General features: G+C 45.8%; 9 protein-coding genes across 9 annotated transcripts; 3 read left to right on the top strand and 6 right to left on the bottom strand.

Annotated features, from left to right (window-relative positions):
• Positions 1-1896: 1896 nt before the first annotated feature.
• On the bottom strand, positions 1897-2217 carry PEX2_001040 (uncharacterized protein; the record flags this gene model as incomplete). Its single annotated transcript, XM_016737382.1, has 1 exon — positions 1897-2217. One exon carries the CDS (start codon positions 2215-2217, stop codon positions 1897-1899), a length of 321 nt encoding a protein of 106 aa, XP_016599097.1.
• Positions 2218-3326: 1109 nt separating this feature from the next.
• Positions 3327-4121, top strand: PEX2_001030 (aspartate/glutamate racemase family protein; the record flags this gene model as incomplete). The annotated part of the gene is made up of 1 exon (XM_016737381.1): positions 3327-4121. One exon carries the CDS (start codon positions 3327-3329, stop codon positions 4119-4121), a length of 795 nt encoding a protein of 264 aa, XP_016599096.1.
• A 3896-nt stretch (positions 4122-8017) lies between these two features.
• Positions 8018-9611, bottom strand: PEX2_001020 (hydantoinase/dihydropyrimidinase family protein; the record flags this gene model as incomplete). Its single annotated transcript, XM_016737380.1, has 2 exons — positions 8018-9511; positions 9579-9611. The coding sequence occupies 2 exons, from the start codon at positions 9609-9611 to the stop codon at positions 8018-8020; spliced, it is 1527 nt and encodes a 508-aa protein (XP_016599095.1).
• Positions 9612-10284: 673 nt separating this feature from the next.
• Positions 10285-11376, bottom strand: PEX2_001010 (Carbon-nitrogen hydrolase; the record flags this gene model as incomplete). The annotated part of the gene is made up of 1 exon (XM_016737379.1): positions 10285-11376. One exon carries the CDS (start codon positions 11374-11376, stop codon positions 10285-10287), a length of 1092 nt encoding a protein of 363 aa, XP_016599094.1.
• A 677-nt stretch (positions 11377-12053) lies between these two features.
• Positions 12054-13617, top strand: PEX2_001000 (Major facilitator superfamily domain, general substrate transporter; the record flags this gene model as incomplete). The annotated part of the gene is made up of 2 exons (XM_016737378.1): positions 12054-12454; positions 12513-13617. The coding sequence occupies 2 exons, from the start codon at positions 12054-12056 to the stop codon at positions 13615-13617; spliced, it is 1506 nt and encodes a 501-aa protein (XP_016599093.1).
• Positions 13618-13954: 337 nt separating this feature from the next.
• On the bottom strand, positions 13955-14842 carry PEX2_000990 (ankyrin repeat domain-containing protein; the record flags this gene model as incomplete). Its single annotated transcript, XM_016737377.1, has 1 exon — positions 13955-14842. The coding sequence occupies one exon, from the start codon at positions 14840-14842 to the stop codon at positions 13955-13957; it is 888 nt and encodes a 295-aa protein (XP_016599092.1).
• A 2789-nt stretch (positions 14843-17631) lies between these two features.
• PEX2_000980 (Herpesvirus glycoprotein N) lies at positions 17632-18930 on the bottom strand (the record flags this gene model as incomplete). The annotated part of the gene is made up of 1 exon (XM_016737376.1): positions 17632-18930. One exon carries the CDS (start codon positions 18928-18930, stop codon positions 17632-17634), a length of 1299 nt encoding a protein of 432 aa, XP_016599091.1.
• Positions 18931-19782: 852 nt separating this feature from the next.
• On the top strand, positions 19783-21227 carry PEX2_000970 (Heterokaryon incompatibility; the record flags this gene model as incomplete). The annotated part of the gene is made up of 2 exons (XM_016737375.1): positions 19783-20593; positions 20671-21227. The coding sequence occupies 2 exons, from the start codon at positions 19783-19785 to the stop codon at positions 21225-21227; spliced, it is 1368 nt and encodes a 455-aa protein (XP_016599090.1).
• A 1365-nt stretch (positions 21228-22592) lies between these two features.
• PEX2_000960 (uncharacterized protein) lies at positions 22593-25339 on the bottom strand (the record flags this gene model as incomplete). Its single annotated transcript, XM_016737374.1, has 10 exons — positions 22593-22602; positions 22660-22727; positions 22776-22886; positions 22946-23018; positions 23071-23298; positions 23537-24137; positions 24194-24630; positions 24686-24863; positions 24951-25095; positions 25154-25339. The coding sequence occupies 10 exons, from the start codon at positions 25337-25339 to the stop codon at positions 22593-22595; spliced, it is 2037 nt and encodes a 678-aa protein (XP_016599089.1).
• Between the last annotated feature and the right edge of the window lie 1311 nt (positions 25340-26650).

The following is a 26650-nucleotide window of genomic DNA, read 5'->3' as shown; positions in this document are numbered from 1 at the left end:
GCGCCAAGTGGGTGAGAATTATTTCGATTCAATACACACCTTCTTGCCAATTGTCTCTAGGGAAAGAATGGATAAGCGAACCCTGGAAGCACAAAGTCTCGAAGCGAACTCGGGCTTCATGACACTCATTTTGAGTATTCTTCTACTAATGGAGCAGCCTGCGGATGGTTTCGTGACCTCGCGCACGTTTTCTTTTCCAGAGTTATACCGAGTTTGCAAATACCACTACTCCCTATTTTCATCACTAAATGAACCGTGCGTCGAGCTGATTCAATCTGGGTTATTGATTGCACTGTATGAACATGGTCATTGCCTGGCGCATCAGGCATATCTTACAATTGGCACTTGTGCAAGAATGGCTAGTGCCATAGGGCTGCCCGCGCCTACATCCGCTATATCTCAATCTACAGAAATGACGACCTGTACAGAAGAAGGCATAAATATTCTCCTTGGGATTTACACTCTTGACAAGTAATATATAGCACTACATATCGTTCTTTCGTGAAATACTCGTTCGCTAATACTCCAGGTCTCATGGCAGGCATATCAAAATTGTTTCTAAGGTGATCAACAAGCCCATAATCTATGAACATTCTCCAATTCCAAAACCTCTGGGTATAACAGGTCTGTCTCTCATGATTAGTGTCGTATTGAGTCTCACAGGCCTAATCTCATATAGTGGGTAAGGTTGGCACCTTACAGTGCGAATCGGATGCGTGTGATATCCTTGAACGAGTACAAGCTGCTCTCTGCGATCGCTCTCCTGCATATTTGTCGGCTTGCCCTGGCGGTATGCGGCTGGCCCGAGACGTCTCCATGGAAGCAGAACTACAGAGGCTGATGGCACATTTTACGGATCACCGAGATGCTTTTCTATGGCACCGAGGCCTTGATACAACGTTCGGGTAAGCTCTACACTCAGATTCATGCTCTGTGCTGAGGCTGAATGACTTACACTGTTTGGTAGGGCGATGTTGTGTTCATACGCTCTCTACAAGCTCCAAACGACAAGCGACAGTGCCGTTGAACTTCCTGGACAACTTCAAACAATCTTAGAGTTAATCATGGACATATCGAGTAGCCGGCTCAATCTGCTCGCAATGACAGGGGATGTCCACCTCGCATTTCTGTCTCCATTCTCCATAACTGGCCTTTTTTTGGTGTTGGAAGCCATGGGATCGCTAGATCCGGGGGGAAACATCGACAAATACCTACTCAGGTACAAGAATACTTTCATGGATGTGCTTCGGTGCCATAGTAGCCGATGGAGATTAGCAGGTAGGTAACCGAGGGCTACTGTTTACAAAGATTCAAGGGCTGACACAAAGCCTTATAGGGCATATTCTGGAGATATTGGAATAAGATGTAGCAAGTTCTTGCGCGGCGTGATGATTGTGGACTTGATGTTTAGTCTGGAATTTGAACGAGGGAGGGTGTAGTTTCGAAATGTGCCCAAAGGCCAACCGATTTCGAAATATTGAAATTCCACTCCCTTTTTCTCATCTCAATCTCATTGGGTTTAGAGTCTAATACATAGCAGTGAAAAAAAGCGGTCGCTAAATTATATGGGTTGGCGCGCTGTACGCGCGAGCACTAGCCATTCATCGTCCAATTTAATTAAAGTGCTAACAGAGCGACGGGCCCAAATTAACTTCAGATAATTAAGCCATTCTCTTGAGGATGCTAGTGATCTCATACTGTTGATAAACGTCAGACAATCGTTACCATGTTTTGATTCGGGGTGAAACCGTGAATAGAACAGTGTATTGCTGATAAGTCCGATTTGAGCCCGAGTACAAGAACTCTTGTGGTATGGTGTTAATTGTATAAGACCCAAGGCCGGCTTACTGTGACAACTCATTCCATTCTTCTGCGTTGGATGGCATCGCAAATCTTTCAACCAAAGTTGCCCGGGGCAGCAAAAGTTTTGGAATCACCACAGATGATCTCAGTTTGTCTGACCTCTGATGGGAGTGAGAAACCTCCTGTGATTGTCGGTTTGCTGGCGTCTTCAGGTGGCGGGTCTCTGTGGTCTTCTCGTAGGTAGGCTCGGGAGTAAAGATGCGTTTCGAAATTCTGGAAGAAAACAGCAAGGCAGGTTTGATTGGAAATCTGCCCCAGACAGAGCGTAGAGCCCGAAATACCTGCAAGGAGATATCCGTCGTATTCGGTCCTCCAGAGAATTGAAAACTCTAAGATAATGTCTGCTTGTCCCATAAATACTCAGAACCTTCTGCTAGAGTTTGCTGCGCGCTTCGCGATATACCAAACCCAGTCCTCTTTAGCAGACTACCTGTCACCACAGTAAACCCCATAACAAATATTGGGTCGCCGCCGAGGACGTTGCGATAGTCACCCCAGTCAATCACATGGGGTGTCCCATCGAGGCTCAGAATTCGCGCAGGAGTTCCTGCAGGAGCCTCCACAGTGACCAGGGATAAATCATAGACGAAACCGGACGGGAAAGGCAACAGATTCGACAGTATGGGGTCGTAGGTCGTTGTGATCACTCTAATATATCGCCCGAATATTTACCGACTGGGCCCAGCGAGGGATGGTAGGTCCGAATTAACTTCTCGCTGAGTGGCGTTATGGTTGGCTCTATAGAGGCGCGTGCAGTAGCAACGTCTTTGCTACCCCATTCAGATGGTGTTGTTTCTGAACGACTGTTAGCTTTTTCTTGCACTGTGGAGATACTCATCTAGGTTGTCCTTACTAGAAATCAAGACCATTGACCACAGAAATCCTACCCGTTCAGCAGGAGGTCTCTTGTGAGGGTCAATACATACATCTGGAATGGGAGGGTAGGGGAGAAGGTCTGAGTCTCTAGCATCTATTCGCTGGTTTTTTTATTTTAGCCATGCAATGTGAGCCTACCCTAACCCCGAGTTGGATTGACTTGAGATCTAACTATCATAGAAAACCTAGGGTAATTGGTGATTATACATTATCGAACAATAATAATTCATGTTTGTTGTATTCATGGCCTGAGCTGACTCAATCCCCGAATGTTGGGGTAAAAACTCCAACATCACCAAGACAGAGGAAATACCCCGGGGAATGCAGTGACACGGCAAAATCTTTAATTAGTAAATATGATAGGCTCTTGGAAATGGCGTAGAAAACTGACATCTCCACGCTATACAAAATTCGGTTAATACATAGGGTGTTGACTACCCCTCCCTTAGCTATAAAATAACACCCCCGAACCGCAAGTCATATATAACTGGAGAGCAAGTCGTCATCCAGCTTCATCGGTGTGTATTCCAATATCCAACTTTCTTTTGTCCTTATTGTTGACCCCAGATGGCTCTGAGAGGACAAAAATGCCAGCCGAATTAACGCTACCCAGCGTTTCTGGGTCACCTAGCGACCGGAAAATCAAAATCTTGCTAGTGAACCCCAACTCTACCCAGTATATGACAAATGCTTGTTTGAAGGCTATCGCACCTAATCTACCCTCGGACGTTATCGTTGATGGATTCACTGCTCCCCGCCCAGGGCCCACAGCGATTGAATCACAGACTGATGCAGTGCTGTCCACGGAGGTTTGCATCAGAGCCATAGCACCAATCGCCGAAAATTATGACGCATTTTTGGTCGCTTGCTTTCGAGCACATCCTCTCATCGGTGTCCTGAGAGAGGAATACTCGCAACCTGTGCTCGGAATCATGGAGGCAGCAATGTATTCTTCGCGCATGTTGGGTGATAGACTAGGAATTATCTGCACCTCTGCGCGCTCCTTGGTAGCCCATAGACACACTGTTTTAGCCTATGGATTTTTGGAATACTTTGCTGGATGTGAATCAGCCGAATTGGGAGTTTTGGAGCTCGACTCGAAGCCGAAAGAAGAGGTGCATGCAATCATCTCCCAGAAGGTCAACCGACTTGTGAAAGAGAAAGGTGCGGATTGTGTCCTGTTGGGATGTGCGGGAATGGCAGAGATGCGGACTCATTGTGAGTCTGCAGTTGAAGGAACCGGTGTAAGGGTGTTGGATGGTGTGGGATTAGGCATCCAACTCCTGACAGGTTTAGTGAGAGAGAATCTGAAGACTGCCAAAAGCGGGTTGTACAAAGACTCTTCGGCAGACAGGTCTAAGCGTGGCCAGGCCTGGCTTTGAAAGATGGTAGAAATAAATAACAAGAGTATTGTATGGGATTTGCACATGCCCAGGAAGCTGTTTTTAATTAAATGAAATAAATTGATATATAAATTCAAATATCCGTACTGCAATCGATATTGCTTTCCAGTAGATCAGCATATATCCTTAAAGCCCCGCCAAGTATGTGCATAATCTCAAAGACATGTGTGCCCTTCAATATATTAGAGAGTAATCGAACGAGTATCACTCCTATTCGCCGTAGTTCTTGGCTTCCGGTTTCTCCCAAACCATCGGCCGCCGGGACCAAATCCGCTTCCCGTAACACACTTCTTATTATCCTCAAAAGCCGCCTCTCATCACGACGCAGATCTATAGGGTCTGTAGCAAGGGTCTCCAACCACTTGTATAAAAACAAAGCGCATTCCACATTGCAAAGCGAATGAATTGTGCTCCATGTCAAAGCTTGTGTCTTGGCGACATACTCTACCCCAAGCCGCACCGGAATGGAAAGGGCGTGTATAGATTGAAGGACTGCATGGTAGATCTGCGGAGTTTGCACAGGCGGTGGTGCGTTGAGAAAAGCATATGCAATGGCTTCAGAGTCCCAGGTTCCGAAGCTGCGGTGTGGGCCAAGATTCACATGTAATCGAAGGCAGGCTATGCGAAATATTGCTGTTGCGTTAAACCCCAACGGCCCACCCGGAGAAGATGGCGTTATTGAAGGATCAGAGCTAATCTGCCAACTCTTTTGCCATCTGTGAAGCGCAGCGTGGAATCTTGTAAGAGTCTCGTGCGGTAAAGAGACCCGGTTTTTCTCCGTGGACATTGAAAGACAAGTTGCTGATTCCCAAGCTAAATATATTTGTTGAGAAATGGCATGAACAAGGATTAGATTGCCAAATGAAGATAGGCTAAAATGATGCTTGTGAACAGATTCCGATCGAAACAGTTGGGTGTAGCCATCACCGAATGTGGGACATGATGGCCATTTTTGTAGAAGGGCCTTCCATTCGGCAGAGCTAGAAGCCCTCCAGAGCTCCTCGGGCCACGGGAGATAGAGTGAGGTGATTTCACTATTTAGAATTTTAGGAGGTGTATTATAAAGAATTGTCTGGACGTTGGAGAGCATAAAAGCAATAAACTTGGTACGTCGCCGGCCTTCCTGTTGTACCCAGGAACCCCATGTTCCATCGTGGGTGTGGGTATCATCAGAGAGAAGTCCGCTATCCCGAAGATAAAGTGACATTTGACTAGCCATCGCGAGTGAATCGTGGAGCAGTTCTTGATCCGCCCAGATTCCCAGAGTTGTGAGAATAATCTGAGCTTGCAAGACATCAATATGTGGGGTTTCAGCGAAGTTTTCATGTTCGCTCTGGACCCTCTTAGTGCGGAGAAACTTCCCTTGGACATGCAGGATGTGATAGTCGATCAAAGATTTCGACGCCCTGTAAAATGATACCGCACGAGCTCGCTCAAATCGATATTGTGCCCCCATAGCGATGATGGCTAGTGTCAAATGCGGTGGCAAGCATGCGACGGAAACAGTGGGCAAATGTAGAAATGGTAAATGTTCATGGCTTCCTGTGAAGAATCCCTCAATGTATCTGCAAAATACGTACTTAGAGGGAAGGCTAAATGATTTTGGGAGAATATGGCGAACGTTCCCGATGTGGGATAAAACTTCCTGGTAATCATCCTTGGAAATATACCAAGGGTAATTCAAGTTGGGGGTTTCCCGGTCTTCTGTGGAAGAACTTGGAGGCCGCGAGGCATTCTCAGGGGGTGTTGAAGCGGTCTCCTTATCTTTTTGCAAGGGTGGAAGCTGATCGTTGCATAATGATGCATCATCATCTGAATAGGGGCTCTCTGATCGCCTTCCACCGTAGTTTGGACCTGAGGGCAGTTCCGATAACCCAGAATGTGTTGGCTCCGGGATGTCAAATTCAGGCAAGGAAATAAGTTCATTCGGAATACCTGAACCCAATGCAAATGGTCCTTCCCAGGAAAGGTTCGCTTCTATGCCGCCCCATAAAAGTTGAAGATCATGCAGATTTTCATCAAAAGATTGTTGTGGGGTGTTTGAGGGGAGCAAGGCCGTAGCTGACGCTTGCATTTCTTCCACCGAAGGCATTTTATCTAGGAAAATGGGTTGCAAATCACATGCGACATTTGAAGTTTGAATCTCCACATCATCATGCCTTGGTGGCTGGTCTGGTCTGGAAACCGCCGATAAGGCCCCTTCATGGCCATCTGGCCACAAATCCAGTGCTCGACCCTGAACTGCCTCAGATCCAAGGAGATGTGAAGCATTACCATTGACACGATCAGACTTATCGGTTACCTCAACCTCGCTGTGACAAGAAGGGTCGTTCTTGAGTCTAAGGTGCCGAGACAAAAGGTCACTATCACTACATAGTTAGTTCAACTCTGCAAACCGAGAGGGGCAATTGTTTTCTCACCGTCTAGCAAACCTTTTGTTACAATGGCAGGAGAAAGGCTTTTCAAGTGTATCTAGACTATATCAGATAACCTAGTTTGAAGATATGAGTGGATAATAGGACCACGCACGAGTCCGCTCATGGCGGAGTAAATGTTCTCGGCGGGAAAACCGCCTGCGACAAAATTTACATGGCGCGACTTCAACACGTGGCCGCATGTTGCAACAGAAATTGACACTGTATAGTCGTTTGTCGGCTGTTCTCCCACAATTCCGACTGCATCGTTCTAGAGGCCGACGCGCGTGTAGACAAGTAAAGGACTTGGAGTGAACTGATAACGATGTTTGTTACCCCCGCAGGCGAGAGCGGTAAGCCCCTATGGGCTGGGCCCCGACCGGATAAGCCGTCAGTCAGCCGAGTCCTTATCTAAGGTTCGATCGGCGTTTTCGGAAGAAACCCGTTATGATATAGGGATATAGGGGGTGCCTTTTACCAAAGAGACAACCCCAGTATCTCTCAGTTGGCGCACACATTCGTAGTTCCATACTAACCAGCCCCTGTGTTTTTCCCCCACAAAAGAAACGGCCCCTCTGTTAACCTCAAGAGAGTCAGGGGCGAAAAGTATAGACGGGTCTAGCGAATACCGGGTACATATATGCCCATGAGCTTCTGCCTTTCTTGCTCTCTCCCGCGTTCTGTTTTGGCTTGGCGGCCTTCCACAAAAGAAGCTGAAACTGGGGAAGTTAGGTTTGCCATTTGCTTCACCCAAGTTACCCCTAGACCAGGTTAGACCTCCGCAAAGCCCACAAAGCCCAAAGCACAACCTGTCCCAACCCACTGATGGGCTGGATTTTGGGCCCAGGTTGAAAGCCCACTGGGCTTTAAAAGGGGGCCAATAGGACCCAATAAGCACCAAACAATACAAACTTTTCTAAAAACATGAGCTTTTTAATTATCTTATGTTTATACTCTGTTCTTATTCTTTATTCTGAAGTAATATTTTATTTATTCTAATTTATGAATTACTGAAGTTCACTTCGAAAGTAGTGTACTCTATACAAATCCCAAATATATATTCTCAAAGAGTTAATATTGACCTTTTTCGCAGTATCTCGACGTCTATCCGTCGGATTTTGTTTAAAATTAAAATATCTACTTATATAATAATTATTAGTATTGTAAATTGTCAATGTTGAAGCTCTATATAATAAATAAGTGGAAGGTTAGAATATAGCGATTACAAGATACTAGTTCAGCCCCCTAAATGGGCTATAATGGGGGCCTTATGGGCCCCCACGAATGGGCTGCGGGTTGGGTTGGGCTTTGCGGAGGTCTACCCCTGGTGGTGACAGACACACTGCCCAAGTACAGTTGCCCTTCACCATAGCTTTTATTATAATTAACGGAACGTTGTTGGATACAGTCTGACATCCCAGGCAATTCAGAAAAGAAATGATGCTAGTTGAGGCATGCTAATTATTGACCAACAGTCTTAGGGCGCCATAGATCACGTTCCCCTTCGATCATACCTGCCGGTTGCCTTCCCAGCTTTCCAACCAAAACACGACCATTATCTCGTTTGAGATATTTGCCAAATCCCTTGACACCCGTGACACGATTTTCATCTGCGTTCCAAACGAGCTCACCACGCAGGATTGTGAACCGGGGCCAATTTCTCACCCGCATCCCCTCAAAAGGGGTGTAGTCGACATCGTGGTGAAGATTATCCTGAGAGATAATCCTTTCTCCCTGGTTCTCTGGATGCCAAATCACCAGATCTGCATCTAAGCCAGGCATAATTGCGCCCTTTGACTTCAACCCATACAACCTTGCGGGATTGCCGGATGTGAGTTGCACAAATCGCTCAACACTTAATCTTGCTTGACCTCTCGGCAAGCAGCCTTCTGACTCGCTAAATAGAAGAGACAATCGGGTTTCAATTCCAGGAATCCCCTTGGGAATTTTGCTGAACTTTGGAATTCCATTTATGATACCAGCCTTTTTTCCTTGGGGGTGATCATACTTGGTTGGAGCATGATCTGAGGAGAAAACCGTAAATGTATCATTTGCGATACCACTCCAAAGTGCCTCAAGATCCTCTACATGGTGACGAAGAGGAGGGGAGCATACACCTTTGGCACCGTGGAAAGCGTCATGTTCTTTTGCTGCTAGCTTGTCAGACAAGAGGAAGAGGTAATGAGGGCACGTTTCCGCATGAATAGGTAGCAGCTTCGTCTGCGCATCTCTGATATGTTTCATTGCCCCATCGGAAGAGACATGGACGAGTAAGACAGGGGCGCCGACCAGCTCCGCAAGCCTAATCGCGCGATACGAGGCCTCATCCTCTGCAATCTTCGGGCCTGCGATGGCATGGAAGAATGGATCTGTGTGTCCGTTTCTTTCGAGACCCTGAATCAAGAACTCTATGATGTCACTATTCTCAGCATGGATCATTGTGGTCAACCCAAGCGATTGACAAGCTAACATTGTTTCAAGGAGTTGGCGGTCAGACAGCTTGTACAATTCGTATGTCATGTACAATTTCACACTTGTAATCCCTTCCTGCTTTGCAATGACCGGAAGTTCCTCATTGAGGATTTTCGCAGTCGGGTTCGTAAGAACGAAATGGAATCCATAATCGCAATAGCACTGCTCTCGGGATTTGTTGTGGTAGTCCTCAAGAACAGGGAATAGAGATTCCATCTCTTTTGTCTGCGATGCAAATGCAAGGACAGTTGTGGTGCCTCCAGCAACAGCGCTGCGTGTCCCTGTCTCCCAATTATCTCCAGTTGGCGCGTTCCTTTGCGCAAGATGGACATGGGAATCCACGCCTCCGGGGGTGATGTATGCTCCCTGGGCATCAATTATTTTGGTCTCGGGTCCTTCGGGAAGATCAGATCCAATAACGGATATCTTCCCATTGGAAATTCCAATGCTTTGCCCTGCTGGTAGCACCCCGCTTTCTGTAGCCTAGTCAACACAGTTAGCGATCAACAATATGATGGCATATATTGAAACAATGGAAGGGATATCTCACGATTAGTCCATTTCTGATGATAACATCTAGCATGATGGGTGTAAAAGGTTGAATAATGGTAGATATAATTTGGTACCTGTTCCGTGAATTATAATGGTAAAAATAGATTCTTGGAACGTGCAGGGCACTTAAACATTCATTCCTCCACGCATATATACAAATCTTAGCGCTTTTCGGTTGCCCATTATGTCTCTCGGGGTAGTTGCGGGATTCTAAAAGTATCTACTCCAATTTTCAGAAATGTGGATTTCATTTCCCCTCATTTAGATTTCGCGATAGCAATTTCAATGTGGTACTTTGCAAACGCGCTATTATTGGTGATAGATAACACGGTTTCACGATCACCTATTTAGTGGAGGGTGAGATGAATGAGTCAATTCGAAAGCGGAACAAGCCCCCGAATATAGCTTGAGCATTGTCTTAGATCTCATGAATTTTGAGTGGCAATGAGTGTAAGTGATGGCTGTCTATATGTTACTGTTTTCATATCCGCAAGGTCAAATTCTTCTTCAGCTGCAATGTGTGCAACTGCATATGTTCAATTTTTATACAGTCTCTCTATAAGCGCGCCTAGAATGAGATTCATGCATACGAAGATTTCGGATTGAGAGCTGTTTTGAACTTAAAAATGCGGTGATGTAAATTTGGTAGAATATCACAAAATCATCCCACTCATCGTAACCCTCACCCCCAAGCCGAATCCGTTTTAATTCCACAGTAAGTCTGGCTCGATGACACCAGTACGCTCCAATATTGAGTAATAATGTTCTGGTCTTCGATGCTTCTCGAAAGCAAATACCGTAGACTTAGGACGACGGCAATCGGCCAAGTCAATAGTGGCCACAACGACTTCATCTTCCTTTGTCAATGCTTCCTTGATGATATGTCCAAGAGGATGCACAATCATCGTTCCACCAACCAGCGGGTGTCCATCTTCCGCGCCCGTTTTCGCCACATTGATACTGAAGCAGCCGTTCATATAACTATTTCCTTGACAAGAAAGCTTATGATGCAACAAAACCTCCTCCTCAGCTGCTTCTGGACTCAGGTCCACCATATGCCCCTCGGATGTTGTGGCAAATGCAGTAGTATTGTATCCACAACACATGATCTCCATTCCTTGGAGGCCATATACTCGCCATGCTTCAGCCCATCGTCGATCGTTGCAAATCAGCATCCCGACGATAGGATCGCCCTTTCCAGCAGTCTCCGAAGCATCTTCAATACCACTGGACTTCTTTAAAGCACCTTCGACAAGTCCTGGGGCTCGGAATGCCGGAAATCCGAGGTCTCCATTGCGGAAATAGCGCTTTTCTAGCTGCTGAAATGCACCTGGCGCAGTGCGTGGCTCGACGGTTCCAGGAAGGTGTACTTTGCGGTACTTTCCAACAACTTTGTCTACTTGCGCCGAGTAGTACACGCTAGAGTTGTAGTCGATATGAAAGCCGTCCTTTTGCAGACTCCGCTCAGCATAGCCCACATAAACGTCAATACCAAGGGAGCGAGCATGGTCGAAAAGAGGCTTGATATTTGGGGATTGCTCAATTCCACCCTTGCTTGGGTCCTCAATATCAAAGTATTGGTCTAGCTCTTTCCCCTCGATTAGATACCTAGGGAAGAATGTAGTGAAGGCCAGCTCAGGAAAAACTGCGAGTTTTACGCCTTCCTCCGCAGCACGGTCCAAAAGGTCAAACATGCGCTTTAGGACATCATGCCGTGAGTTTGCAAGGTGAATTGAGCCAAGTTGACAAGCAGCAACTGTCAATAGCCGTGACGGTTCGGCATTGTTGGAACCCATCGTGGTGATTTGGGCGTTGATTCAATGGTCGGTTGGATAATTTTTCAGAGAGATGGGGGCAAATAATAATGATTGAACAAGGTATGCAACTGGATAATAATATGAAATTATAATTGATCAAGTGAATACAGTGTGGGGCTGTTCTATTGACAGTTGGAGACAAAACCTCCGCACTCCTAGGCCATGATGTATTTACCCCAATTAATACCGCGTATCCGCGTATCTGATTCCTACCATCCCCTGAATGAAATAGTAATTGGGGTAATTTGAGTTGTTTATCTACGTGAACATATGTACATGTAGTTATCTCAGGCTAACATTAAGGCTTATCGCCACTTTCTTGGCTTGCGGAGATCTTCCCGAATGGTGACGGGCCCTGGTTCCACTAATAATTCCCCATGTTTACTCTCTATCATCGTCTTGGAGATACGAAGACAGTGGGTGATGTTTGGGGAAAGCCCACTATCTATAGAAAATGCGGAGAAATCAGCAACCTACCAGCCGTTTACCCCCATGTTTTGTACATGTTATTTGTTATCTTCAGGCAATAGTACACAGTATGCTCAAGTATAAATCAGGGGGAAAGCAGCTTGGATCTACTTGAGGGATATAAAACTTTGTTAATTTTCCGGCGGGAAAAAAAACTTGTCTGCGTATCCCTTATTTTGACCATCCAAATGGGTTTCGATTCTAGTCCTCGGCAGCCAGACGAAGAGCAGCCATTCAAAAGCTACGCGTCCCAACATCGTGAAAATACACTGGAAGACCGCCCTTCAGTTCGAAATTATGCAGTCACTAGAATTACTTCACTCAAACCTCCCATGGAAAATATCAAAAGTCCATTCCGCTTGTTAGCTATGTTAAACGCCCAGCAATGGGCTTTTCTTGCCGTCTCCTTCGCTGGATGGTCATGGGACTCGTTTGATTTCTTCACCGTATCACTCACAGTCTCTGATTTGGCCGAGACATTTAACAAATCGACCACTGATATCACATGGGGAATTACTTTGGTACTTCTGCTGCGACCACTCGGCTCAATAGCATTTGGAATTGCGGCAGATCGATATGGACGGAAGTGGTAGGTTTTGATATGACCAGACACTTAAATTTGAACCATCCACTCACTATTGCTGTAGGCCTTTCATTGTGGCGAATTGTATTTTTGTCATCTTGGAACTTGCTACTGGCTTTACTCAGACATATGGACAATTCCTTGCAGTTCGTTCTTTGTTTGGGATTGCTATGGGCGGACTATATGGGGTCGCTGCTGTTACAGCCCTCGAAGACTGTCCTGAAGAGGCTCGTGGTCTGGTGTCAGGCCTAATGCAGCAAGGTTACGCATTTGGTTATCTTTTGGCAACAGCATTTGCTCGGGCATTGGTCAACACTACAAATCATGGTTGGAGACCGTTATTTTGGTTTGGTGCATGTCCACCAGTTCTCATTATTGCTTTTCGCTTCTGTCTTCCAGAGACAAAGGCCTTCCAGGCTCGGCAAGCGATTCGCAAAGAGCAAGGAAGTCTAGCTCAGACATTTATTGCAGAGGGACGTGTTGCTCTAAAACGCCATTGGCTTTTACTCGTCTATCTCATTCTCCTGACATCCGGACTTAACTTTATGGCACACGGCACCCAGGACTTGTATCCTACAATGTTAAGGAACAACTTGAACTTTTCAGCGAATGCCATTACAGTTACCCAGGTTGTTGCTAATCTAGGTGCAATCACCGGGGGAACAACTGTGGGATACTGTTCTCAATTTCTTGGCCGACGCCTCAGTATGATTATTGTTTGCATTATCGGAGGGGCTCTGTTGTACCCTTATACTATGGTGCAATCAAAGGGTGTGATTGCCGCAGCTTTCTTTGTGCAATTCTGTGTCCAGGGAGCTTGGAGTGTGATACCCATTTACATTATGGAGCTTTCCCCAAGTTCCTTCCAGACTTTCATGCTTGGAACAGCATATCAGATGGGAAATCTTGCTTCAGCTGCCTCATCGACAATTGAATCAACACTTGGCGAGCGCTACCCACTGCCGTCGTTGACACACGCAGATGGTACCGTTGTTAAGCGATTTAACTATGGCAAGGTGATATGCATCTTTATGGGAGCGGTTTATGCTTATAGTATTTTTATGATCTTTATTGGGCCAGAAAAACGAGTTCGTGTCTTGAATGGTGAGCATGACACAGAGGTGGGTGGATTGGAAGATCAAGCAGAAGAACATGTCACTAAAGCCTAAGTCTAGAGGCGATCAGAGGTTTCGCCAATCTCACCTTTGGGTTGTCAACCAAAAAATGCTGTCTATGGCAATCTGGCACTCGCTGTTCCTAAGATGATATTACCTGTTGTAAAAATCCATTGTCTAGTCAAGAGAAATTTGATTATATTTATATTGAAATGTATGCAGAATGAGTGGTCTTTTGGGTGTGTTGTCAAATCCGCCATACGGTGCAACCTGCAGGCTTAAATCACGATACCACTGGCAACTGGCGTAATCGATGACAAGGTTCTGTTTGGATATATCCACGGAATTTGAAAGTGAGGGGGCAAACAAAAATGCTGCATAGAAGAATAGCTTAGAATATCTTCTCCGTCTGCTTATTCTGTTCAAAAATTTGTGTGACGGCGTCTTGCCCTCGGAAGATCGCAAACTGTCCCGCCGTCCACCTTTTATTTCCTGACTTGAGGGAGACATCTGCTCCAGCATCGAGTAACATCTGAACAATCTCAGGATGTCCACATTCTGCCGCTGCCGAAAGCGCCGTATACCCATTATAGTATGAGCCTTCAGCATTCACATCGGCTCCTGCATCTAACAGTTGACGGACAAGCTGTCGGTGGCCTCCAAAAGCCGCGCCTTGAAGGGCCGTGAAGCCTTTATACCTTTCAGCGGGTGAATTTATATTGGCATTTTCGTGTAGAAGAATTTTCACGATATCGGCGTGCCCTCCTAATGCAGCAGCTTGAAGTGCGGTGCGGCCTGAATTCTTAGCTGGAGGCGTATTGATATCTGCGCCTTGCTCAAGAAGCCATTGCAGTAGGTCGATATGGCCCCCCTCGGCGGCGGCCTGTAGCGCAGTTCGCCCCGCATACGGATGGGGTGGGCGATTGATATCTGCACCCGCAGAGACTAAGCGGATGACGATGTTCATATAGCCTCCTCCACAGGCCAGTACTACCGCTGTTCTGCCACCGTTGTTTCCTCCAGGAGCGTTAACGTCTGCCCCTGCCGCTAACAAAATCTCGACCACAGCGAGATGTCCATTGCAGGAGGCAGCTTGAAGGGCGGTCTGCCCGTAGTAGCCTTTAGCGGGCTCATTAGGGTCCACTGGTTGGGCTAAGAGGCGCTGTACTTGACACACATTCCCTTGCGCAGCGGCAAGCTGAACGGGAGACCATCTGCCCTCGTCATCTGGTTCATCTAGTTGAGATTTCTCAGTTGATGAAATTTGATTTCCCTGCATCTTGAGAGTTCTGCTGTGGTCATTTCGTGTCCCCGGTGGCTATGTATATTAACTGTAGGGATGATGCTTACCTGGTCAAAACGGCATCGTGGATTCTTAGCGCAAGATAAAACGAGCCCAAAGTAAACCAATCGGAGGCTAATAGTTAAAGCCGATGTATAAGCGAAAGAGCTAGTGGAATAATGTACGCCAATTACATTTCCATTACTCAGCGGTATTGATGAGCACACCGCTTTCAAGTTAAATAATTTCCTAATATATAGGTACCAACAGGACGTGCGTGTTGCATGATACAGGTGGTGTATTATTGGGAAGGCCGATGCCGGGGTTGTGAGTCTGACCGACGGAGCTCCGAATACAGACCTCGGGATGTAAGAAAGATACGTAAGCACTAACCGACCCTTCCATTAATATTACATTTATCGCCTCAATTGCAGACCCTCATTATGATGTACATAATAAATATCGGAACTATGCAAATAACCGGCGTAAACAATATGGTGGATCTTATAAAAAGAAAGCTCTACTAGACCCCAGCTATGGGCAATTAATTGAACGTTGAATCCCCAAGAACTATTCTCCATCAAAATGACATGAGACATGAACTTGTAAGACCGGACACTGCTGAATGATCAAAACCAAATCCTCTTTGGTCAGATGAGGGGCAGGTATCAAACCAGGGTTCTCACCGTTGTCAAATCCTTCCTCCTACTTGGATTCATATTGACGGATCTTCCGCGCGAAAGTAATATTAACCATAGCGCCGTCGGGAGGACATATGGAAATAGACAGGAAGGAAAGAAAGGCGCCCTTCGTTGATTTCTCGTTTCGCATGAGCCTCAACCTCTCTTGGTCACTTTTTCATCGCAGTATTACTCCCGCACAAAACGAGGAAACCATCATTTTCCTGATACTTTTTAAATCGACATCTCCTCTTAAGTATCTGGGGTAGTCGCTGTAGTCGGGGGAGTAGGTTCACGTTTCTGGTCTGCTCCGGCGCTTTAGTGACCAGCTCTTTCTGCTGGTACTCCCATCGGAACCTCCATCATCCGGCGCATCGATGAACTTTCCATCTCACCATCGGCACCACGATGCGAAAAGGCTACTTTTTTTCCAAGCACTTGTAGGGAAAAGGAAGGAGACTTGCTTCTTTCTCTATCACGGAAAAATCGGTGTGGGAGCAACACCTCTGACATAGGACTCGTCGCAGACAAATTCTTCAGCAATCGTCAGCTTGAAATACCATGTAGTTATATAAGCAGGTATACCCAGACACGAAACTAAAGACATTTGTAAGATCGAAGGCCACCCTTGGATGACTAGCCCATAGACCTGATATGGGTTTGGGTGCACGGATGAAAATTCTGAGAATCTTCGATTGGTTGGTCTCGATCTATGCAACATATTCTAGGCCATATAGGCTCGATCTGATATGATTTAGCCTCACATGTTCGAGAATCTCGACCAATACGGGGCTGCTCTCAACTGTGAAGCATCTCTTCTAGCTGTGGGTCGAGTCAGTTTTGCATCTCTGATGTAACTGGCGATGTTGTAGACAGATTTCTGGTTTTCTATCAGAGTTAAGCAGTAGCAGTGATGAAGTGAGAAAGCAGCCTGCCCTCTGGAAGGATGTTTAGAAGGATGCTGGACTTTGGAAGAGTGGTGGAGTGGAATGAATATCAGATGGGAAACCTAATTTCAACTGCCTCATCGTCAATTAAAAATGGGAATAAGAGATGTCTTGGTTGTGTTGCTTTATACATTGGAAAATCGTTTTGCAATGTGACATTCAAGCCGTTTCGCTACCTACATATATTCTAGCGAGAAGGCCAATTATGGTGAAATACCTAATCAAGTGAACATCCAAAAGAACGCCCTGAAAGGACACCACAATGCCACATGAGCGATCACTATTCTTCTTATAAAGAATAGCAAACTACACCGTACCCTGAGATATAGATTGAGCCGAGTGGGACCTAAACCTACACACTAACCTATGAACTCAAACTTTTTGCCACGCGGGTTGAATGACATAAACTAACTCTACACTGTACACCAAGATTTTGAAAGACTTAAATCCCAATTGTCTCTGGCAACGAAAATTCAGCCCATGCAATTAAACCGACCGGCAATCCACAAAGATACGCGAAGCCCGAATTTCCCCCAAGGTCTACTGGACAGAGTCAACGCTGCACATAACAGTCCCTCCTGCGATTCCAGCGTTAAATACATCTTTCATGTCATCCACAGGAGGACAAGGGTATGTGTTAGAAGTCACATGATGCCTTCCTGTTTGCTCCTAGTTGTTTAGTCTAGTTCATGCTTATAGATAGTTTCTCTCCTATCCATGCATTCAGAGATTTCCAGTCATATATACAGCTCCATTTTAGACACTCTAGATCTTCCCTCAGGTTATGAGCTTTTTGCTTTCAAATCCTCTATGTAACTATATAGACTCGAAACCTTGGGTTTTCTCCTATTGGTATACTATATCACACCAACTAGGTTCCTCCAGAACCCAATTAGACCCGGGACACAACCCAACCCAACCTAGCTTTGGGTTAGACCTGTCAGTAACGCTGATTGTATCCTGAAATGGACTTAATGCTATGTTAAGGGCTTACATTATCCGCATAATTCATATAACGTATACGATCAACACAATATTATATTGTGACTCTATTCTATCCTATGAGATATTCTCTCCTCTCCATTGCTTCGGATTCGCTCACTAGACACACACGGACACATAAAAACGTCACCCTTGTATCTTTTTCTACCCCATGTAATCACTCCGTCCTTGAATTTTCCAAACCGAAATCCTGCCGCAGGGTCTCCGCACTTTGCACCGACAAAATGGTAGCTTGATTAACCCAGTTCAAATCATGCTCATCGAGCTTTGCTTCTACCTCTTTTTCGATTTTGCCCCCTTGCAGGTGGCTGAGAAAGGCATCACGTCGCAAATGCGGCACAATAATGGAATCCATCCAACGAGTCGTTTTAGAGTCACTGAAAAGCTGTATAGAGCCAAGCATAACCGATCGCCAGCCAAACTCATATGCTCTCACCTTCACCTGGACACCTTCTCGTGCTAACCAGTAGGCTGCATCTTGATCTCCAGCCAACCACCGATAGACATAGTGAAGACAAAGAACACAGAGTAAGGATACGCCATCCCAACCTTTCTGTGCCGCCACATATGTAATCACGATAAGTTGGAGTCCATGTGCGACGTAGAAGAACCTGGCTGCTAGTTGTACTCGATTTCCCTCCGGAAAGGATATCATGGGCTTGTTGAGCAGGCTGTCGACAATTGCGCGGTCGCCAATATATAAGGCCCATTCCGAAGCATTGACGTGTGATGCGACTAGCATAGTTGCATTCTCGGACTTCTCATTATTGCGTAGATATCCCGAACTTCGAGGAATGGTAATAATTCTGCCCACCAGTCTGGAACTTATAACAATCAAGATAAGGCTGGCAGTCCCATATGCACCCATAAGACAGAATATCAAGGCGATACCGCAGAGTATGATGAAGCTAAGTACAGTCCATATTCTTGAACGGCTAATTCTAACAATGCTATATCGTAGAGATTCACAGTGGGGCTGGTGGAAATTGTATTGGTACACATATAAGATCTGTTGGCGAAAATGTGGCTTGTTGCTGGTAGTTTGGTCCTTGCGCAGTGGTACTTCGCGAATATTAGAAGCTGCAGATGTTTTTGATGGAGGGAGAGATCGCTTGAATAATTTATCGTTTTTCGATTTCGCGCGTTCAAGAATAACTCCCTCAATGGCAGCGCTCGCAGCACCATTTGCGCATGGAAACTCAGATCCCCACTTGACATCCCATACTGTTCGGGATGAGCCTCCTCTAACGCTGGCAAAGTCAAAGTACCTTGATCCGTTCTTTAGGAGTCTTCCTAGTCCCCAGAGGGTCCCAAGGCGAGGAAACAAAGGTATCGAGAAACGTCCGTTGAGAGATAGATCTCCAGCAATGAGGTAATCATCTTGAGGACTTGCAAGATGACAGACAAGTGGGATTACTGCCGCCCATTCAGAGATTATCCCTGGCAGTTGAATCATTCCCAGAAATTCCCCCGCCTTGAATGCTAAAGTCATCCTCGAAATTTTTCTCTCGGTTGTGGGACATAGGGATTTCTGCCTTAATTTAAATACCAGGGCACTGGATCAATATCTTCATGTCCATATTCTTTGCAGCCCTGGGGGTACTTTTGCTGTCGTTACAAAAGCAATCCAGGCTTATTCAAGATCAAAATTGACACGTCAGCTGGGTTGCCCGCTGTACCCCTCTCTGTGTGCAGCCTCACTTGGGCATCAATGCTGATTGGTCTCCCGTCCAATCAACATCTATGGTGGGATAACGACCATTTTGAAATTTTACTCACCGTCACCGTCATACCCCTTTGACGATAAATGAGACCCGAACCCCGCCCTACATATACATATTTCCGTCATATCACTCTGAATGTGTAGGAATGGTTCCCAGGTTTATGCAGTTCTAGTTCGCCCAAAGATAAACAAGCCAGCTTGTCACAGTGGGGAACTTTCCTGCTGCGCGCCTGTTGGTCTACTTGGAGTCGAAAAAGTAAACATGATAATTCGAGATCGCGGATCTTATCCATAGATGTATGTAATAGTTGGGGGCCAACATCTCGTCTTATTTTACCTAGTGGCAGCGCTTGGGATGGTGACATGGATTGGGGTGACAGGGGGAAAATCACGAGGGGCCGCTCGCCTGAATTTTCTACTATATAGAGGTAAAACTTCCTACGTCTTGCTACCTTTTAATTGCTAAGCTTTCTTCAAATGTTCTGATGTTAAATTTGCTCACCATCGCAAGAGATATTTTGACCACTTTTCATTCCTAGTTTTTCAGCCCAACTGCCTTGAACCCCGAGTCAACATTCCTTCCCAATGCGGGTTTTAGATACCAGCTCTTTGAAATTTGTCGAGTTTGACGAATTCCCCGACAAGGAATATGCCATCTTATCACATACGTGGCTAAGGCAGGCGCTGGAGGATGGCCTATGGATACAGGGCGAACTCGAATATAAGGATTTGAAACGCATTTCTGCTTCCCAGCTTGAGAATCTTAGAAATGGGGGTTGGGAGGGGTCTCGTTTGAAAAAAAAAGGCTGGGAAAAGATTGTAGGATTCTGCAATTTGGCGAGGCATGAGATGTATGAGTATGCTTGGATGGACACATGCTGTATCGACAAATCAAATCCAGAAGAGACGAAGCGCTCCATTCATGGCATGTGGGAGTTTTATACGCACGCTGCAGTGTGCTATGCTTATATTGAGGATGTGAACATGAGGGACAAAGAAGGGAAATCGGAGGGAGCATTCAACGCCGCAAAATGGTTCAGTAGGGGGTGGACATTGCAGGAGCTTCTTGCGCCTAAGAAGCTCCTCTATATGGATCGAAATTGGTGCGAGATTGGAAGCCGTGAGACCAAGGGTGCCCCGGGGACGGGATTGACTCACTTGCTCCAGAAATATGTACGAAAAGTACCCATGGAAAACGATTTGGCTACACAGCTCTCGTGGGCAGCAGCCCGAAATACAACCCGCCTTGAAGACCAGGCCTACTCGATTCTTGCATTACTGCAGATTGAAATGGATGTGGATTATACCGCAGGGAAGCATGCTTTTCTCCAGTTTCAAAGGGAATTGATCAGAAAATACGATGATCTATCTTTACTTGCTTGGTTCAGTAATCCTGGTACGTCAGCTCTACCTTTTTTTCTCTCTTTGTTTTGGTACAAAATATTCGCTAACATCGTGATTTTTCGTCCCTAGATATCCAAGACAGGTATGAAAAGCGCCATGGGGAACAAGCTCCAAAGCTAGGGATATTAGCACCTAGCATTGATTATTTCCAGAAAAAGAGGGCTCGTGGAAAAATGATCCTTACTGGGAAGCGGAAGGCACAGAACAAGACAAATCATACCCCGGAAATGGAGTATCGCTCTGATCACCGCTCTAATTATCTACATGTCCGAGCAAAGATTTTCAGAATTGGTGACCTCTACGTGAGATACAAAAGATTAGGGCAGGTAGTACGCATTATGGGCACAGTCGTTCATTATGTTGTACAATTGTTTATATACAGTACAGAGCAAGGAGAGGAGAAAAGTGTTGGAATAATCGTTGTCGAAGATCCAGAAGAAAAGGGCTGGTTTATTAGGGAGTACCACAGCAAGGGATTGTTCCTATTCAAGTATAACCCAGGAGATAAGGGTGAAAATCCTACATGCAGAGGGAGATTCAGTCCTGGATATCACTCCGAGGAGACTTGGGAAAATTGGACTATAGAGGAGCAAAGCTGGAACGAAATCAATTTCAGATGCGAATAATAGAATTATGAAAAATAATAAAAGACTACAATGTCACACAAGAGCCAATCTACAGGATGAAATGAAAATATCAACGGTAGAACTCACTTAAATAGTAGAGATATATGTGACAAACTCACAAAAACAGACCCTTAAAGAGTTCGATATATAGATTCCAAAATGAAGTGTGCTGCTTGCCCACAGAGAATGCCGCTTGCCAGTAGCCGCCTTACTCTATTAGACCTTAGCGCCTTGATAAGGGGAGGTTACCCAGTCTGGGTTGGATCTGGGTTTTAACGTTAGCAAGTTATATATCTATTTTTGGTAACTTTATATGATAGTAGGTATAGTAGGTATGCCCGCGATAGGTATGCCCGCGGGCGGTAGGCGTTATAGACGGGCACTCGAAAATCTAAATAGCCTACAGCCCACTGTAGACAGGCGATGGGTACCTCCTAGGTGCCTATGGACGGGCGATGTCGCAGTCTAGTCGAGACCTTCGACCTAAAATGGGGTTTGCGGAAGACTACCTATAGTACCTCGTAGTACCATATTGTAGCACCGAAGTTGCCTAGGTGCTGCGGGACTTATCAAGGTCTAGCTAAATCTAAGATTTAAATACAAGCCATAGAAGGCCTCTTAGTTTAACAAGCTTTTTAATTAATTACTAAGCCGGTCAAAGAGGTTAAAGCGCCTCCCCCCTGCCGGTAGAGAAGGCCTTCGTTACCTTTATAACCCTAAACGAGAGTATTGCTAATATACGGGCTATAAACAAACCAGGGTCATAAAATAAATTTATGTCTAGAGAAGAGATCATTTTATTATATTTAATTTAATGGAGTTTTGGTTGAGACATGCATTTGAAATTAGTATGTTGGGTGGGATGGCAAGCTTGGTGGTATGGCCAGCTCGGTAGTGAAATACGTTATACTCTTTAACACAATGTGATAAATGTATTAAATTTAATATTCACATATAGAGAATTAGCCAACGAATTCAATGCATTCAGTATTCAGTATAGTACCCTTTTGCCTTCCGCGTAGCAAGCAATCCTCTAGGTACAGAGCGGATCGAGTTGTCAATTATACCTTGATCAAGTGCATCCCATGCATAACTATGAAAAGTCAATGACGATGGAGAGGTTTTGTTGCGAGCCCAGGAAACCGAGGACGGGATAGCATATGAGACATATGTTTCAGCCGAAAGGAACTAGCTTTCTAATTAGGGAAGTGGAAGGGGGAGAGGGACGGTAAGAGTAAATATGAAACTTGTTCTCATTGAAGATATGTTTCGTGTACAAAGCCTCATCTTGGTATGGGAGATTGCATGTCGAGAATTAATATTCTGAGAAATGAATGGAACACAACCCGCCGAACTATGCTACCATCATGGCTTGCTAGAAGCATCAATGAGATTAGCAGTATACAGTAGGAGTGAAACAAGGGTAACTCACGGCACGCGAGGCTTCGTCACTCTTCCTGGGGTGACAGAGAGCCCAATGAATTCATCCGGTCTTTTCTTCTGATAGATATCAGTATGCCGCAAGTCATCCACGAATAATAGTCTCACTAGATGGTCGCGTTTCATATGAGCACGGAGCTTCACCACCTGAGCGACGGTGGTCTCGCGGTCATCGAACTTTGGGCAGTAGGGGCACTTGTAGGCGCAGGGAGGAATGGTCTAAGTGCAACAAGTATTAGCATCCTCTTGAAATGGAAGATTTGTGCGTTTCCTCTCACAATGATTGCGTGTTCCATCGGCCATTGGCTTGCCTGATGGTCTTCACAACCGCAAAGCTTCTTGGTCTCCTGACTGATATCCTCATTTAGCCAGTTTCAACAGTCCGATTCGAAGTGATCCTTACAGCCATCTGGTGGGTGGAATGTCCCTGGTTGACTTCCAGTAGTGACCATACATCCCGTAGTAAGGAGTCGCGGGGGCAGCTTCAGTGGGCTGAGCCGCAGATGTGATTGTTGACGTATCATTGGTCATGATGGCAGTAGCTGGATGGATATGTCTTTGAACGGTATCCTCAAGTGAGTTGATGTTGACGAGAAAGGGGGAATTTTGGAGATGATGGCTTAACAGAAGACTAGAAGACTTGGATGATGGGGAAGCAAAAGGAAAGCGGAAGGAACCCAAACGGGAAAGTGAAGTCAACACAAACAAAACCATCTGATATAGGTTCGCACGTGTGCAGGAGGTTCATGCTGGCTTGTGTTGTAAATTCTCCTACAATTGAAAACATCAGGGGCCTTGTATAGGACATATCATAATATCAAAAAGCCACCATCATAAATTCATGCCCACAAAGTATTTACAGAACATACTTAAACAGCGGCGACTTGTCTCCCATATCGAACAACTGCTCCTCGGTGTAGTTAACCCTCGCATCATCAGCAATCCTTTCCTTCCTTGCATTACCCATCTTGTATGTCCATTCGAGGAACAAAGCAACAAAGAATCCAGCCCCACCGAGTGCCAAACTGAGGCCAAACCCAGTCGTGTACTTCGGACTCTCTTTCTCGATATACATGAAGCTGCCGAGTATACCACCGATGTTGCCGACACAGTTCACGAGTGCGATACCCATAGCCCGTCGAGAAGCTGGTGCAATGTTGTTTGCATTCCAAGACGCAGCTCCGGGCTGGATGGGGTAAATACCTATGACAGATAAGACGACTGCAAAATAGGCCACGCCTTTCTTTTCTTCAAGCGCTCCGTTCAGGGACATGATTATAGAATAAGCGACCACAACAATTATCATGGGGATACAGACAAATGGCATTCGCCAATAGAAGCGATCGGATAACCGGGCAAACACAATAGCAGATATCGCGCCGGCAATATATGGAGGGGCAGAGGTGAGCTGGGCATTGGTAGAGCTGAAGCCCATGGCTTTGGTGATTGTCGGGAGGGTGAACTTGGTACCTGGATGCAAGGTCAAATTAGCCCAATGTGTCGGATAGGATTTAAAGAATGGTTACCATAAGACAAAGCCGACTGGCAAAACAAAAGGTAGGCTTGCACGTATATCCTCCAATTCAATAGGACCACCTTGAGGTCTCTCCACTTGAATCCCGCCTCCCCAGTACTAGTTCCTCCTTGCTTGATGAACATCGAAAGCTCCAGGTAGCGAATTTCTTCGGGGGATAACCAGCGCTTGGATAAAGCTGGGGTGTCGATGAGGAGGAAGAAACAGGCAATACCTAGTGCCACACTAGCAAGGCCTTCCAAGATGAATATCCACCGCCATCCCTCAAGCCCAGCAGTACCGTCCATCTTGGCAATAGCGGCAGCCAACAGGCCGGAGAAAGCACCGGAGAGGGCACTGGCACAGTAGAAGTATGAGATGCGAAGTGCCAATTCTTTAGGCATATACCAGTAGGAGCAAAGATAAATAGCACCAGGGAAGAATCCGGCCCTATAAAATAAAACATTAGAGAAAAAGCAGAATGGGGCTGATTAGTGTCACTCACTCAAAGACGCCGAGTAGGACTCGAGTGGCCATAAGACCAGCGTAGTTTTTAACCAGACCTGTGCATGTCATGATGATACCCCATGTCAAGACAAGAAGTCCAAGGTACGCTGAAGGGCGCTTGAACTTTTTGAGGATGATGTTACTAGGAACTTCAAACAGGACATAGGGAATGAAGACTATATATATCATGAGTCAATACACCTTTTGGTCACAGTCAAGAAATACTGAGCGAAATGAGTGCGTGCCGCATGAGATAAACTCACATATAGAAAGAACAGTATTATACTGCAATCCAGTCATTTTTAGATCCTGAACCATGCCTTCAATTTTCGCATTGCCGATGTTCGCACGATCAATGTGACACATCAGATATAGCACTGCGAGCATGGGGATTAAACGCTTATCGACCTGCATGGAGAGTTAGCTAGATATGTAGTATATGTGCATGGAGGTCAAGTATTCTCACCTTATGGAAGACCTTTTTCCGTTTGTCCTCCGGATAATTGTTATAGAAATCTGCATCGTCGGCAGTCAACCCGACGACACGGAAGCCTCCAACCTGAGTAACCAGAGAAGGCTTGGAAATATGTTCAAGATGAGAACTTTGATCGACGATTTCAACATCGTCTTTTCCAATAGAACCGCGGTTCATGGCTGTGGATTATAAGTAGTATCTAGTCCTGCCTTTGACTACTTCGAATAGACCAAGACCGAGAGATGTTTCTGTAGATATAAGGTGTCAGAGAAACGACATAAGCAAGTCGACCAAAACGTAGATTATATAGGCTATACAACTAGTTACACCACGTCGGATATCTTACATAGATTGGTGGAATGATTTCAGATATCAATGTGTACCCCAGTCTTGGCGATTATGTTCCAACAGCCAAGAAATGCGGGGAAGCTTGGCCATTGAAGGGCCGTGATCCAGGGATTTCCAAAATTATGCCGGACGATCTATGGGGGTGTGACCGGTAGTGGTCTCTGCCAAGGTGAGCTTGTTGAAAGACATCCAGTCACAGACCGAGCTGCTGCGGAAAGCACGGACAACCACCACGGGTGGGCATGCGGGGTGTATGTTTCCCCCCAACAGAGAAATGATGGACCTTTCTCCGGACCTTGCTCCCGGTCTTTCTCCGAGTCTTTATCCAGGGTTGTCTCCGGACCTTTCTCCGCTCCTACCTGCTCCAACCTTGTTTGGGTATATGGGAAAACACTATTTCTTATTTCTGGCCGGAATCAAAGGGATTAACATCCAGCCTCTACAAATTCATGTCATTCAATTGGTGGGGAATATGAATGGGTATCAGCCGCAGTATCAAGAAGATCATTCAGTAGTACGGATTCCGCACACGGCTTGAAATACTCATTCGGTGGCTTGCCTCGTCTAGCCCACCTGGGAAAAGCTGCTGCGAAAATCAAAAGCATCATACAAACTCTAAACCAACTCAGTGGTGGCTGACAGTACAGCTAGGGACGAAGGCATAGCTAGAATAGTCACCGCTTGTAGTCCACTACTTTTAGTCTTCCCCTCTCTCGAGGTTGCATGTCTCAATTTCATGTCAAGCTGGGATGTTTCTTAGTGAGTAACTCGCTTGGTAGCCGCGTAAGAACATATAGGCTACCCCGCATATGTCTTGTATGAGGCCTGGCAATCTCCGCGTAGACAAGAAATATGTAGTACTAGGTCCACGCGGGGTAGCAAGTAAGCCAAAAAGCGTATAGACAAATATGTTCAAAGCTTTCTCAATCCCAAGGGCGGTGTTGACCCGCTTGCATACGAGATTGAGGCCACAAAGGCGCCGCGTGCTGCGTTCTCAGACCAGCACATCTTCGCTGGCAGGTTAGGATGACTATGGCGAAGAAATTACCTAAATACCTTTATGTGAAAGCTCGGGGTCAACTTGTCGATATTTTGCCATGTTATCAAACTGGTAATCCAATATATATATCGGCGTTAGAT

The sequence above is a fragment of the Penicillium expansum genome (genome assembly GCF_000769745.1).
Source record: "Penicillium expansum strain MD-8 chromosome Unknown contig3, whole genome shotgun sequence".
Lineage (NCBI taxonomy): Eukaryota > Fungi > Ascomycota > Eurotiomycetes > Eurotiales > Aspergillaceae > Penicillium > Penicillium expansum.
This window is presented reverse-complemented; position numbering and strand designations above follow the sequence as displayed.